Below are 15108 nucleotides of genomic sequence, written 5' to 3'. Positions count from 1 at the left end.
GCTATTCCATTAGTTAGATTAATTAGAATTTTTTGTACTTTACAGAAAATCTTAAACGTAAACAGGATTTAAAAAAAAAAACTGCAGTATGGTCCTTTTAAAAGGTTGGTTTCATTGATGAACAGGGATTATCTGTGGAACGTCCTCATAAGTATATGTATGTGTGAACAGCAGGCACATCAATCAGTTGATTGGACTCGTGTGTGTGTGTGTGTGTGTGTGTGTGTGTGTGTGTGTGTGTGTGTGTGTGTGTGTGTGTGTGTGTGTGTGTGTGTGTGTGTGTGTGTGTGTGTGTGTGTGTGTGTTTACAGCCTGTCATAACAACATGTAATATTTATAGCGAGTTGCACAGCGTTCCTTTCTTTCGGCAGTGTGAATGAAGTGCTCATGCGTCTGTCCTCTTGTTTACGTGTTGTCATGCAGGGTTCTGCTTTGCGTCATATATATGTGTGTGTGTGTGTGTGTGTGTGTGTGTGTGTGTGTGTGTGTGTGTGTGTGTGTGTGTGTGTGTGTGTGTGTGTGTGTGTGTGTGTGTGTGTTTATGTGCTTCACTGCTGCTGTATGTCCCAGTCAGTGGTTGATTAAACCTCCAGCAGCCTGGGTGCAGTTCAGCTTTCCGAACCCAGGCAGCGTGACGCGCCCGTGGTTGTAGATGTCGCGGTCGGACCCCTGGTTCATCCGTTTGACCAGGTTCTTCTCGTACAGCAGAGGGTGGTAGGCGCCGAGCGTGCAGGCGGCGTCGTAGAACCGCTGGTAGTAATGGCAGAGCTCCGTCTTCCTGCGGGACGGCAGGAACTCGTAGACGTGCACCACCTCGCACAGCGACATCATCAGGACGGTTCCTGGGCGGGACACGAGGCAGAGGAGAGCAGGTTTATAATATGAAAACAAAGTAGTTTACAGTAAAGGTCGGAATTCTGAGCTGTCCTCTACTGTGTTTCTTTACCGTCCCCTACTGGGTTTTAACGTCCTCTACGGAGTTTCTTTACACTCTTCTCCTACGTTTTTTACCGTCCTCTAATGCGTTTTTTTTACTGTCCTTTAGTGCATTTCTTTAGCTTCCTCTAATGCGCTTCCTTACAGTTCTTTAATGCATTTCTTTACTGTCCTAATATGTATTTTCTTAACAGTCCTATTATTTTATTAATTATCGTATTTTTACTGTCGTCTAATGCCTTATTGTTTTACAGTTCTCTACTATATTACTTTTCTGTTCTATATTGTGTTTTTTTAAATGTCCAGTTTCTCCAAGTTGCTTTACTGTACAGTTCTGCCTTTCTTTACAGTTCTCTCCTGCCTTTCTTACCATCCTCTAATGCATTTCTTTACTGTCTTCTAATGCGTTACTTTACCGTCTTCTCGTACCTTTTTTACCGTCTACTAATGGGCTTCCTTACCGTTCTTTAATGCGTTTCTTTACCGTCCTCGTATGTCTTTTTTCCCCCGTCCTCTACTTCGTTTCTTATCAGTCCTCTAATGTATTTTTTTGCGTCCTTTTACTGTCCTCTAAAGCGTTTCTTTACTGTCGTCTAATGCCTTATTTTTTACAGTTATCTACTATATTTCTTTTGTTATTTATTGCGTTTCTTTACCGTTCTCTCCTGCATTTCCCCCCCCATCCTCTACTGTATTTCTTTACTGTCTTTTAATTTGTTCGTTGTATTTTCTACTGTGTTTGAGTGAGAGTGTTGATGATTTTTACATACCTAGCAGGCCGGAGGAGGGCGGGTTCTTCTGGATGGGCTCAGCCATGTTGTCCTGTATTCGTTGCCAGACCTGCCACTCAAAGCGAGGGTGCAGGATGTAGAAGGGCTGCATGGGATGGAGCCTCCTGTATCTCTGGTACTGGGTGAAGATGGGGTAGTCTGTCCTGTTGTACCACTGGAGGGGGACACGTAGTAAAATGGAGCAGGGTTTTATCAACAACGTTCAGTTATAGCGATAAAAGGTACGACCTTCTAGCTTGTATGTAAACGTCACCTGAGTGAGGTCAGCGGAGAAGGGGGCGGGGTCCCAGGCCACCAGAGCACCTGAGCTGTACAGAGAGCTGGACAGGAAACGATGGTCATCAGACGCCATCACCTACAAGATAAATCAACATTCATTTAAAATCAAAATGCATTACATACACACTGACTCCTAGCTCATTACATAAAAGAATCTTAAGCAATCATCTTCAATAAACCAAGTGTTTATTAAGAAGCCTTTGACTTCACTGATTAGTAATAAACTTTTTTTATTGTTTTTGTCAGTGAAGCGAAAACATGGCGAGAGAATGAGAATTCACACTTCATTTTTGACCTTTTCCCTTTTAGTAGAAATCGTTTCTTGACATCTTTGTGTCCTTTATCGGGTCGGCGTGTTCACCTGTGAGTTGATGAGGCGGATCGTGGTTTTAGAACCGACATCCTTCTCGTAGCCGGTGGTCGGCGCGGCGTTGAAGCGCAGCACTGCGTCGTGAGAGTCTGTAATTTAACAACGGTAATAACGTTTATTTAGGAGAAGTGAAACGTTATTGATGCAAAGCAGTGTCTGTTATTTTCTGGAAAGTTCAGGTTCAGGTTTAGTTTAAAAGATTTCTTTCATTAAAGAGTTCCTTTAGAGGTTAAATAAAGCGTTCAATAACATGACAATGATCACACCTATCTCTTTGCCAAGTCCGGAGTAGCGGAGCGACCCTGCAGACGACACCACGGCGCAGCTCCGGTACGGCCCGAGGTCAGAGGTCAGCGGCTTCTCTGGCAGCTGGGCGGCCCAGGGCAGCGCCGAGAAGGGCTGGAGGTCAGGGGTCAAAGTCATGACCTCTGTCTTGTCCTTCAGCTCGCAGAGAAGCTTGGGACCGCTCAGCTTGGGCCTGCTGGACACACCGCCAGGACCGGAGAACTCCACGCCGTACTTATTCATCGCCTGACAGAAAAACAGAAGACACAGAAGACGATCAGGGACAAAATAGAGAGATGATAAAAAGTCAGAATTATGACGATATATGTATAGTTCAGTCTCACCTGATAGTTCTGCACCACCTTCCTCAGTCTGCTTCCCAGCATGCTACTGGACATCTCGTCATCCCACACCTCTCCCAAAAGCCCGTGAGGCCCGAAGAACTCCGCCTCCCCTACTCTGCCACTCATCTCTCCCCTCCTGCGACCACCGAACAGGGTCTCCAGCGCACGTGTGAAGGGGCGTGGCAGCAGCCGGGCGAAAAACCCGGGGTGCTCCCGCTCTTTCGGCTTCCGCTTTGGCGTGGAGTCCACGGCTTCGTGGGTTTGGTTTGGAGAGGAGAGGACGGGGATCGGACGGTGAGGGTCACCTGGGACGACCCCCGGGAGCTTCTGGGGGTCGATGTACATGGGCTTGGCTCCGCCTCGCAGCACCTGTGTGAGTCAGAGGGACGACAAGGTCAAGTCCTGTAGGTCAAACACCCAGATCCCGAATTCATCAAGCATCTCAGAGAAGGAAATCACTCCTAATCGATCAATTGTCCTAACTGAGGAACTCACTCCGATATGTGCTGATGTTTAGGAGAGTTTCAGAGGAGTCCTGTTAGCAGGAGGAGGGATGTTTTTGGGACTCTTGATGAAGCTGAACTTATTAAAACCCTAATTTTGGCAAAAACAGAATCCTCCCCGAAACAAGGAAAATGCAGCTGATACGGGACTGATGACTAACTGATAATCCTGATGATAGGAATGTGCTTTCCTACGTTGTGACAAGAGTTTGGGGATGAAGCATTAAGTTAAATTTGACTAATTTAGTAAATCTAGTTTACTAGCTATCTTGCTAATTCCACCATGCTTTCATGCTACCGTTTCAGAAGCACTGCATGAACTACTCTACGTTGCTTTATCACTAAGCCAGACTATACTTTTGAATCTGACTGTTTAATTCACCGTTCATGATAGCCGTTACCATTTCAAACAGCGTATGCTAATTGCTCATTTTATTCGCTCTCATGCTGACTATGTTAAGATCATGGTAATGTAAGATTGCTGTAAAGGGTTTGTTAAAGTGACAAAATAGTTTTAACTTTTAGGAACATTTCTGAATTTGAGTTTAAATGCCACATGTGGATATTTGTCAGCTAAATAATTGCTAGTCGGGTAATTGAAATAGCAAGATTTCAACCAGTAGAGTCAGTCCATATGCATGTTTATAACACAATATGTAGGATTCAAATACTTTGCACTAAAATGTCAAGATAAGGACCCGAATCCATCGAAAACACTTTTAAATAAACACATTTTTTATATATATATTTCAACATTATTGTCATGTTTAAGCGTTGACTGACCTAGGAGTCGTCCTTCTGTCAGTAATAAATCTCTAGTCTGTATTAACGTCTAGCGTGACTCCCGGAGTGATTCTGGGATGCTTGATAAACATTCAGCAAACATCTGCTGGTTTCAGAACCAACGTGGCGGTGAAACATGGCGACAGACCTTGATGACGGAGTGTGTACGAGGCTGAGCCCGGGTTCGCGCCCGGACCCCGAAGATGGCGTCGGTGACGGGCACGCTGTTTTCGGCACAGATGGCGTAAAGCAGAGCCATTGAGATGCAGAAGAAGGACATGCAGAGGACGCCACGGCGAGCCCGACGCCTCAGGCGCCACAGCAGGCTGACCCTGTCCATCGCCGCCCCGGGGATCTGCAGAGGACATTCACAGGTCACTGTGCGGTAAGTCTTTCCAAACTTCTGAAATGAATCAAATAAATCAAATCACCATGGCACGCCAACAACAAAACAAATTAAAATTACTGAAAAGAGGAAGTTTAAACTGAGAACAAACATATAAATTGTTCTAATTAATTCAAACGTTACTATAAGGCAACTCATATATGCAATTGAAAATGTTTCAGTGTTTAGTTTACACCATTCACATTTTACTACGTTTTTTTACCTTGTTTACAGGTTTGAATTTTTCAATTAAAAGTGACGAGAACTGAGTGAGGTTACATTTGCTGCTGTTAGTTTTATTTAAAGCAGCTATAATCAATATTTTTAATAGAGTTTAAACAATTAAGTCAATGAAATTATTAAGTAAATAGTCTGAAAATGTTTCCAAATGTGAATATTTTCTTGTAGGTTTTTATGATAATAAACTGAATAACTTTGGTTGTAGGAACTGAAATACGTCGACCTGGGCTTTGAGAAATTATGTTTTCCACAACTTGTTTGACATTTTATAGATTAAACAGTTAATCAATTGAGGAAATAGTCGTTATAGCCCCACCCCAAATTTAGCTTTTCAAAGATGTTGCTTGTCGTGACTAAACATAGAACTGAGCCTTTAAGCTCATCTGTATCTCTATATTACCACTAGATGTGAGTGAGGAAATACTGTTTGTAATTTAAAACAAACATTTTAATATGAACTACATCCTTCAAACACAAGATGAAATATTCCCACTGAGTCTTTCCCTTTAAATACTGAACGTGAAACAAGAAGAATAAGGACATGGGAGCATGCCATCACCGCCTCGGGTGATGGGTGAAATCAGGGGGAAACAGCGAGGAGGAGGAGGAGGAGGAGGAGGAGGAGGAGGAGGAGGAGGAGGAGGAGGAGGAGGAGGAAGATGGCTTGATTCATTAGAGGATGGAAAAAGAGGAGGGGCGAGCGAGGCCTGAACAGAGAAATAAAACGAGGGAAATGGAGGAAGTCCATTAACGGAGTAAACGAGGCTGGCGAACAGTGTTGCTTTAGCACATCTGGTGACATAATATTTAATGACCACTTAATAATAAAAAAAAGAATGTGAAGGAAAAGAAAAAAAGAGGAAATCGGTTGTGATCAGAAAAGTGAAAGATTAAAGTTTATCCTTAAGGTGGCTTTAAAGGGAAAGGTCATGAGGTTATTTAAATCCAGAGGGTTCATCCTCTTAAGATCAGGAACGAGATCATGCCAATTTCTATTTCATTTGTAGATGTGACCTTTTTGTTCTGATTGTGAGGTGAACAGACCCAGACAGACCCGGCAAACCCAAACGTGTAGTGAGGGTGAACTGGGAACGTCTGGCTGAGGATCCAAGGTCTTCAACTCCCACCTCCGGAATAAGTTCTCGTGCAGGGACATGGAATCCGAGTGGGCCATGTTCAGATCCTCCATTGTGGAAGCTGCTGCTAGAAGTTGTGGTCGGAAGGCGATCGGTGCCTGTCGTGGCGGCAATCCGAGAACCCGCTGGTGGTCACCAGCTGTGAAGGAGGCCGTCAAGCTGAAGAAGGAGGCCTTTCAGGCTTGGCTGGCCCAGGGGTCTCCTGAATCAGCAGGCAGGTCCCGGTTGGCCAGAAGGGCTGCAGCTGCGGCGGTTGCAGGAGTTCGGGGAGGCCATGGAGAAGGACTTTCGAATGGCCTCAAGGAAGTTCTGGCAAACCGTGAGAGGACTCAGAAAGGGGAAACAGGGCTTTTCTCAGGCTGTGCTCAGCGGGGGGGGAGAACTGCAGACCCGGACTGGGGATATTGTCGAGCGGTGGAAAGAACACTTTGAGGAACTCCTGAACCCGACCAACACGTCCTCTGTGGAAGAGGCAGAGTCTGAAGACTCAGGGGAAGTCTCGTCCATATGCCTGGCGGAGGTCGTTGAGGTCGTTAAAAAGCTCTTCAGCTGCAAAGCGCCAGGAGTGGATGAGATTCGACCGGAGGCTCTGGACAGTGTTGGGCTGTCTTGGTAAACTCTTTCTCTGCAAAAACTGACATTTTATCCACCATCTTTCTTTAGCCCTGTGCGGAAAAGTGAGGCTAGAAAACAGCAGTGTTACAGTGAAATCTAATGACTAAGTCAAGATAAATCCCTGCAGGAAGGGAAGGTGGTCTAACATGACTCAGCGTTTACAGCAGCAGGTAGAAGAATGCTGCCTCAATGCACTGTTCTTTATTCTATCATTGACAGGCTTCCTAAATCAGACTTGTTTTTTCGTCGACTTATAGGCCCCCATAGGTGAAGATAAGGTCCTTGAAACACTCGCATACAATCTGGGCTTAGCTGTGACGAGGTGTTTCCCCTGAAAACAGCATTATAAATCTGAGGAAGTAGCCTCTTTGCTTCGCCGACTGCCACCAGAAAATGGATAAATCTGAACCAGGATTTGATTCAATCTAACCAGAAACCCAACCCGGCGTCCATTAGTACACATCCAGTATGTGCTCAGTTATCAATATGCTCAATATGTTCCTGCTGTGTTATTTCTAAACATACAGCAGCTGCTCTGATCACAGCCTGAGGCCCAACGAGCTCCACTCTGCTGAAACATGAAGAACGTCACCACTTTGATCTGAACACTTCACATAAACAAATCCCTGTTTCACCGCTGAAAGAGCAACTTGTCAGTTTTTGGAGGACAAACTGTTTGTTTGTTTGTTGACATTTTTCCATCAATATCACTTGATTCAAACACGACTGGAGGGTTTCAATCAATCAACCAATCAATCTGAATATTAATCTAGGGCTGCAAGTAACGATTATTTCCAGTATTGATTTATTGATTGTCCTGTGAAAAGTCTGAAAATAGTGAAAAAAGCCTGCGGTGATTGCTTCTTTGTTCTCACCAACAGCACAAACCTCAACGGTATTCAGATTATTGTCACACCGAGACCCGTCGCTCTTTCTTTAGACAAATACAATAAAAAATATTCTCAATTTAAATCAAACAAGAGGCGGGCTTTAATACTTTACAACTGACTTCCTGTTTTGATGCTGGTTCATGTTGTAGGAACGGACAAATGGCAGATGTCTGTTTTTTATGTGCATGTTTTGTGAGATAAGTAAAACATATCAATATATATTGATGAGACATTTCAGATATGATTTTAACTATTAATCAATCATCAAAATTGTTTATTTTAATGTTAAGAAATGATTTCATCGGCATTAGCTGCGTCAGCTTTTGTCTAAACAATGTCATAAATAATGACAGGTGCCTGTCATAACTTACCAAATGAACGTCTTCAAACAAAAACTCTAAAAAAAAAAAAGCATGAAAAGCTTCATAATAAAGAGGCTGAAACCAAAAGATTATGTCATGAAACTTTTTAGGAATTAGAAATGAAGTTAAACCCCCTGAACCTGCCGCCCCTCCAGCTGAGACAGAAAGCAGTGACAGAAAAGACGACGGAAACGGAAGACGGAGTTTTCAGTGATTGAACTCAGAGATATTTTTTAGGCGGAAACAGCTGCTTCCACTTTGCTTCAGTTGAAGGAAGGAGCCATCTGCACAGTTCAATACGATGAATATCATGTTGGTGCCCTGCTGAGCTCAATACAAACAAACATATTAAACATAAACACTGTAGTGTACGATAGAACAGAGGTTCCATAGTCCGAACCAAGACGGCAAACTTTATGCCTCTGCCTGTATGAATAGTTTAAGTTAGAATATTTTAGCCCATTTTTTTGTTGTGTTGTATAAATATTCCTTTAATATTCTGCCTTATTATTAGGTATAATGTTGCTTTTTTAATTGACAAAGATGATGGTTTTAAAAGGACATACCTGTGTGCCGCGTTATTCGTTTCTTTTTTCAGCTGAGGCGCTTTGGTTGCTATGATACTGAATATATGATAAATATCTGGGTGTTCACTTAAACGATAAACTGGACTGGACTGATCACACTAACGCACTTTACAAAAAGGGTCAGAGCAGGCAGAATAATTTCTGTCTGTATATATATTTGTACTGTGGATCTCTACTGTTCTTACTGTTTTTTACTGTTTTTATTGCTCATTTGCTTATTTATAATACTTGTTTTGATCTTGTGTTTTTTATTTGTATTTACTATGTCTCTTGTTTTGCACTATCCTCTCTGCTGCTGTAATCCTGTACATTTCCCCGCTGCGGGACTAATAAAGGATTATCTTATTTTACCTTATCTTATCTTATAAAGGAAGGGGCCTTATCTTCCCAAACCTTCTTGGTGTTCTTCCCAAACACCACATGTGACGGTTGGTGTTTGCGATTGGACCACTGGGTGAAAAAAGTCAAACGCGACCTCTGTTGCAATATTGTGACATATTGATGCAAAATTATCACAGATAAGTGTCGTACGTGAGAAGTGAACTGTGGCTTATCTCTGAAAGTGTGAACCGCGGATAAACAACGAGCTGAAAGCCCCTTAAAGTCACGACACATACCGTTATTATATATATATATCTCTATATATATCTATATATATATAGATCTCTATTAAAGCAGCTTTGAATCAATATCAGCACATTAGAGCTGAATGTTTCTCACACAGCTGTGGAGAGATGTGACGCCTGAACGAGCTTCACAGCTTCGGACAGATGTCGTCACCCGATATCTGCTTAAAGATGTCACCCTAAATCCCCTGACTTCACACACACACACACACACACACACACACACACACACACACACACACACACACACACACACACACACACACACACACACACACACACACAGGCAGCCAGAGGTGTGTGTGTGAATTATGCATGGGTTTATGGAGCCATAAACTACCCAAGATTAAAAGGTAGTGTGTGTGTGATCTGGCCTGGTGTGTGAGAGGGAGTGTGTGTGTGTGTGTGTGTGTGTGTGTGTGTGTGTGTGTGTGTGTGTGTGTGTGTGTGTGTGTGTGTGTGTGTGTGTGTCAGCAGCAGCAAAGCTCTGAATCAAACCACGGAGCCCGTTGATTGGTTGGCTGCTGTCGGCTGCAGCGTGACATTTATGTTTTCGACCAATCAGAGAGCCGAATCCAGCTGAATATCTTGTTCTCTACTTTAATGGCAAGTAAATCATAAATGTTGTACTTTTTACTGTACTACATCTCAGAGGTACATGTTGTACTTTATACTGTACTACACCTCAGAGGTACATGTACTTTTTACTGTACTACATCTCAGAGGTACATGTTGTACTTTTTACTGTACTACATCTCAGAGGTAAATATTGTACTTTTATGTACTACATTGTACATTTTTACTGTACTACATCTCAGAGGTACATGTTGTACTTTTTACTGTACTACATCTCAGAGGTACATGTTGTACTTTTTACTGTTTTACTGTACTTTTTACATCTCAGAGGTACATGTACTTTTACTGTACTACATCTCAGAGGTACATGTACTTTGTACTGTACTACATCTCAGAGGTACACTGTACTACATCTGTACTTTTTACTGTACTACATCTCAGAGGTATATGTACTTTTTACTGTACTTTTACTGTACTACATCTCAGAGGTACATGTACTTTTTACTGTACTACATCTCAGAGGTACATGTACTTTTTACTGTACTACATCTCAGAGGTAAATATTGTACTTTTTACTGTACTACATCTACATATTGTACTTTTTACTGTACTACATCTCAGAGGTACATATTGTACTTTTTACTGTACTACATCTCAGAGGTACATATTGTACTTTTTACTGTACTACATCTCAGAGGTACATATTGTACTTTTTACTGTACTACATCTCAGAGGTACATATTGTACTTTTTACTGTACTACATCTCAGAGGTACATATTGTACTTTTTACTGTACTACACCTCAGAGGTAAATGTTGTACTTTTTACTGTACTACATCTCAGAGGTACATGTTGTACTTTTTACTGTACTACATCTCAGAGGTACATGTTGTACTTTTTACTGTACTACACCTCAGAGGTAAATGTACTTTTTACTGTACTACATCTCAGAGGTATATATTGTACTTTTTACTGTACTACACCTCAGAGGTACATGTTGTACTTCTCCTGTAGATGAAACTAGCCAAGGTAAAACATTTTACTGATCAATCAATACTTTTAATTAAATGAATATACTTTCACTTTAGCAATGTTTTGATTGCAGCTGTTGTACTTGCAGTGTGGTATTAGTACTTGTGCTGTCGTGAAGGATCTGCGTACTACTACTCTCTGGTGAGTTTACCTTGTAGCCCATGGTGTGTGCGGTACCACACGCTGTGCTGCTGTTGCTTAGAAACGGGCTGCTGCCTTCAGGTTCCTCCTCATCGCCTCTGTGGACGGAGATATGTGTTCACATGTAAACACAGTCAGCTCTCGGCACGGATTTAAATATTTCACTTCTTCTTTTAAACTTTAAAATAAAAGTTACTCCTCAAGTGCTCTTAAATAAAAAACAGAAGCTCATTAACACATTCCGAGTGAATATGTATTTTCAAAAAAATAGCATTTTACTTGTTATTTCCCCTTTTTTTTCTTATGTTTTTAGGTCTCTCTAGTACTGTACTTAAGTACAAGTGATTTGTACTTTTCAGTGAGTACTTTCTTTTCATGCTACTTTCTTGGCATGATTCATATTTAAGATTGTAGTTAATTTTAAATGTAAACGTTCTCTTAAATCAATGACTGGGAGTTATCGGTACAGTGATACTTTGGGAAGTACTTTTTACCCCAAAAAACTTCATGCTAAGATTCTTACTTTGAAAAGAAATGTCATCTGATTCCTAACTTTTAATATTTCCTGTAGTTTTTTTAGAATAATGGCAGTTTTATTCCTCTCTTCACATGTTCATCTAACGTATCGTATCCACAGGTTCAGTATCGATCTCTAAACATTTAACTCATTATTAACTTTAACTCGTTTCATCACCGCTGACCTTCAGCTTCTCTGACTGAAGCTGACTCTCTCTCTATGTCTCTCTATGTCTCTCTCTCTCTCTCTATGTCTCTCTATGTCTCTCTCTCTCTATCTCTCTCTCTATGTCTCTCTATGTCTCTCTCTCTCTATATCTCTCTCTATGTCTCTCTATGTCTCTCTATGTCTCTCTCTATGTCTCTCTATGTCTCTCTCTCTCTCTATGTCTCTCTCTCTCTCTCTCTATGTCTCTCTATGTCTCTCTCTCTCTCTATGTCTCTCTCTCTATGTCTCTCTATGTCTCTCTCTATGTCTCTCTATGTCTCTCTATGTCTCTCTCTCTCTCTCTCTCTCTCTCTCTCTCTATGTCTCTCTATGTCTCTCTCTCTCTGTGTCTCTCCATCTCTCTCTCTCTCTCTCTCTCTCTCTCTCTCTATGTGTCTCTCTCTCTCCCCTCTCTCTCTCTCTCTCTCTCTCTATGTCTCTCTCTCTCTATGTCTCTCCTCCCTCTCTCTATGTCTCTATGTCTCTCTCTCTCTGTCTCTCTCTCTCTATGTCTCTCTATGTCTCTCTCTCTGTGTCTCTATGTCTCTCTATGTCTCTCTCTCTCTGTCTCTCTCTCTCTCTCTATGTCTCTCTATGTCTCTCTATGTCTCTCTCTCTCTCTATCTCTCTCTCTCTCTCTCTATCTCTCTATGTCTCTCTATGTCTCTCTCTCTCTCTCTCTACCTCTCTCTCTATGTCTCTCTCTCTATGTCTCTCTCTCTCTCTATGTCTCTCTCTCTCTATGTCTCTATGTCTCTCTATGTCTCTATGTCTCTCTCTCTCTCTCTCTCTCTCTCTCTCTGTCTCTCTCTCTCTATCTCTCTCTATGTCTCTCTCTCTATGTCTCTCTCTCTCTCTATCTCTCTCTCTCTATGTCTCTCTCTCTCTCTCTCTCTCTGTCTCTCTCTCTCTCTCTCTCTCTCTCTCTCTCTCTCTATGTCTCTCTATGTCTCTCTCTCTCTCTCTCTCTCTGTCTCTCTCTCTCTCTGTCTCTCTCTCTCTCTCTCTCTCTCTCTCTCTGTCTCTCTGTCTCTCTCTCTCTGTCCCTCTCTCTCTATGTCTCTATGTCTCTCTCTCTCTCTCTCTCCCTCTCTCTCTATCTCTCTCTCTATCTCTCTATGTCTCTCTCTCTATGTCTCTCTCTCTCTCTCTCTCTCTCTCTCTCTATGTCTCTCTATGTCTCTCTCTCTCTGTCTCTCTCTCTCTCTCTCCCCCCCCCCCCCCTCTCATGAGGACCACTGAGGTGTCCATGTGATCCATCAGCTGATGGTGATCCTCATCCCTGTGTGTCCTCCTCATGCATGTCCTCCTGTGTGACCCGGATGTAGCTGACCTGCTTTAGGTGATGCTCCTCTTCACGTCGGTCCCGAGCAGGCTGTCCCCGCCGCCATGCCTCTCCGCTCTCTCTCTATGTCTCTCTCCCTCCTCTCTCTCTCTCTCTCTCTGCAGCTGGAGACAGAGAGCATGGAGCGTTTCCGTCCGGTGCTTTTCAAAATAAGAGCGGGAGGTGGCTTGTTAACTTGTTTCTTTCTTATGTAATGTAATAAAAAAAAGTGCATGAATAGAAATAATGATGCTTTGATTAGTCTGATGTTCAGAGGTCATCTGGAATCTCTCTCTCTCTCTCTCTCTCTGTCTCTCTCTCTAAGTGTCTCTCTCTCTCTCTCTCTCTCTCTCTCTCTCTCTCTCTCTCTCTCTCTCTCTCTCTCTCTCTCTCTCTCTCTCTCTCTCTCTCTCTCTCTCTCTCTCTTTCTCTCTGTGTCTCTCACTCTCTTTCTCTCACTCTCTCTCTCTCTCTCTCTCTCTCTCTCACTCTCTCTCTCTGTCTCTCTCTCTCACTCTCTCTCTTTCTCTCTCTCTTTCTCTCTGTGTCTCTCTCTCTCTCTTTCTCTCACTCTCTTTCTCTCACTCTCTCTCTCATCTCTGTCTTCTCTTTCTCTCTCTCTCTCTCTGTCTCTCTCACTCTCTCTCTTTCTCTGTGTGTCTCTCTCTCTCTCTCTCTCTCTCTCTCTCTCTCTCTCTCACTCTCTTTCTCTCTGTGTCTCTCTCACTCTCTCTGTCTATCTCACTCTCTCTGTGTGTCTCTCTCTCTACTATATCTCTGTGTCTCTCTTCTCTCTCTCACTCTCTCTCTCTCTCTCTCTCTCTCTCTCTCTCTCTCTCTCTCTCTCTCTCACTCTCTTTCACATTATTCATATAAACATAAATCCCTAAAATGTATTAATTGAATTATGTACTTATTTCAGCATGCATTCACATTTATTCTTTTTATTTAATTTTCATCCTTGACATACTTTATTAATTGTGAATATCTGTATTTAAGTACATATATTATTATTATTATTATTAATTATTATTATTATTATATATATTATTATTATACATATTTAGTTCTACAATATTACTGCCCCACTACATCTCATACATGCACATGTTCTTTCACATAATGACCTCGTCCTCTTTCATGTATTTTATTCTGAAGGGAGCAGATATCACCTGATATCCAGCCCTGTTTTGCTTAACTCTCTGCAGCATCCAAGACACGCAATGTCTCTGCAGAGGAGGGAAGATGGAGATGGAGATGCACAGCAGAAACAGACAGGGAGCTAAATCATTAATTGCTTAATTAAAATGTGATTATGTTGCACAGTTAAGTGTTTATAAAAGCATATAATATAAGACTATTGATCCCCAGAGGGCAAATGTACATTAAGCAATGCAAGAATCAATGTTAAGATGTAGGACCAAGATAAAGATCTAGTAATAAATACAACAAAATAAGATATTCAAATGTTATACACATTATAATCATTTATAAAGACTGTAAATCTGCAGATAGCAATGATTGAAAGCGATATATTTTTTATATATATATATAAAACAATGAAATGTAAACATAAATGCATGCAATATAAGCCTTCCAGGAGCAAAAGAGCAGTTCCCTGACCGGGAATCGAACCCGGGCCGCGGCGGTGAGAGCGCCGAATCCTAACCACTAGACCACCAGGGAGGCACACGCAGCGTGATGACATCATCGTATATAAAGTGCACTCACGTTTCAGCTCCACCTCTTCATTCATTGGCGGAGAGCAGAACTCGGTTATGGAAGCCAGATAAGTCACTTTCGTCCCCTTGACGTGCTCTCAGACTGGACAGTGGTTCCGTGGATGCCTTTTATTATACTTATATATATGAACCATGTTTATATTCCTGAGAAGTCAGACAGCATTGAAGGACCTCGTGGCGCAACGGTAGCGCGTCTGACTCCAGATCAGAAGGTTGCGTGTTCAAATCACGTCGGGGTCAAACCTTTTTTCTTTTGTTAATGTTTGTTTTTTGTTACTTTGATCCAACAGGGATACTAATAAACAAAAAATATGAAATATAATAGAAATACTCTAGTGGTGGAGGAAGTATTCAGATTGTTCACAGCCGAACCTAAAGTATCGGTGAATACTTCATATTTACTTTAATTCTTTATTTCTTTACTCTAAGTACTGTAC

The 15108-nt window shown here is 42.0% G+C and overlaps 1 protein-coding gene and 2 non-coding genes across 3 annotated transcripts; 1 reads left to right on the top strand and 2 right to left on the bottom strand.

The window, feature by feature from the left end:
- Positions 1 to 562: 562 nt before the first annotated feature.
- On the bottom strand, positions 563 to 13003 carry st6gal1 (ST6 beta-galactosamide alpha-2,6-sialyltranferase 1). Its single transcript, XM_054626474.1, has 9 exons — positions 12939 to 13003; positions 10892 to 10979; positions 4440 to 4646; positions 3006 to 3374; positions 2643 to 2907; positions 2368 to 2465; positions 1981 to 2082; positions 1707 to 1881; positions 563 to 842 (listed from the first exon to the last, which is right to left on the bottom strand). The coding sequence occupies exons 2-9, from the start codon at positions 10901 to 10903 to the stop codon at positions 571 to 573; spliced, it is 1500 nt and encodes a 499-aa protein (XP_054482449.1). The 5' UTR covers positions 10904 to 10979; positions 12939 to 13003; the 3' UTR covers positions 563 to 570.
- Positions 13004 to 14543: 1540 nt separating this feature from the next.
- On the bottom strand, positions 14544 to 14615 carry trnae-cuc (transfer RNA glutamic acid (anticodon CUC)). The gene has a single exon. It is a non-coding gene; the product is annotated as a tRNA-Glu (tRNA).
- Positions 14616 to 14839: 224 nt separating this feature from the next.
- Positions 14840 to 14911, top strand: trnaw-cca (transfer RNA tryptophan (anticodon CCA)). Its single transcript has one exon. It is a non-coding gene; the product is annotated as a tRNA-Trp (tRNA).
- The last annotated feature ends 197 nt before the right edge of the window (positions 14912 to 15108 follow it).

The sequence above is a fragment of the Anoplopoma fimbria genome, chromosome 24 (genome assembly GCF_027596085.1).
Source record: "Anoplopoma fimbria isolate UVic2021 breed Golden Eagle Sablefish chromosome 24, Afim_UVic_2022, whole genome shotgun sequence".
In the NCBI taxonomy this organism is placed as follows: Eukaryota; Metazoa; Chordata; class Actinopteri; order Perciformes; family Anoplopomatidae; genus Anoplopoma; species Anoplopoma fimbria.
This window is presented reverse-complemented; position numbering and strand designations above follow the sequence as displayed.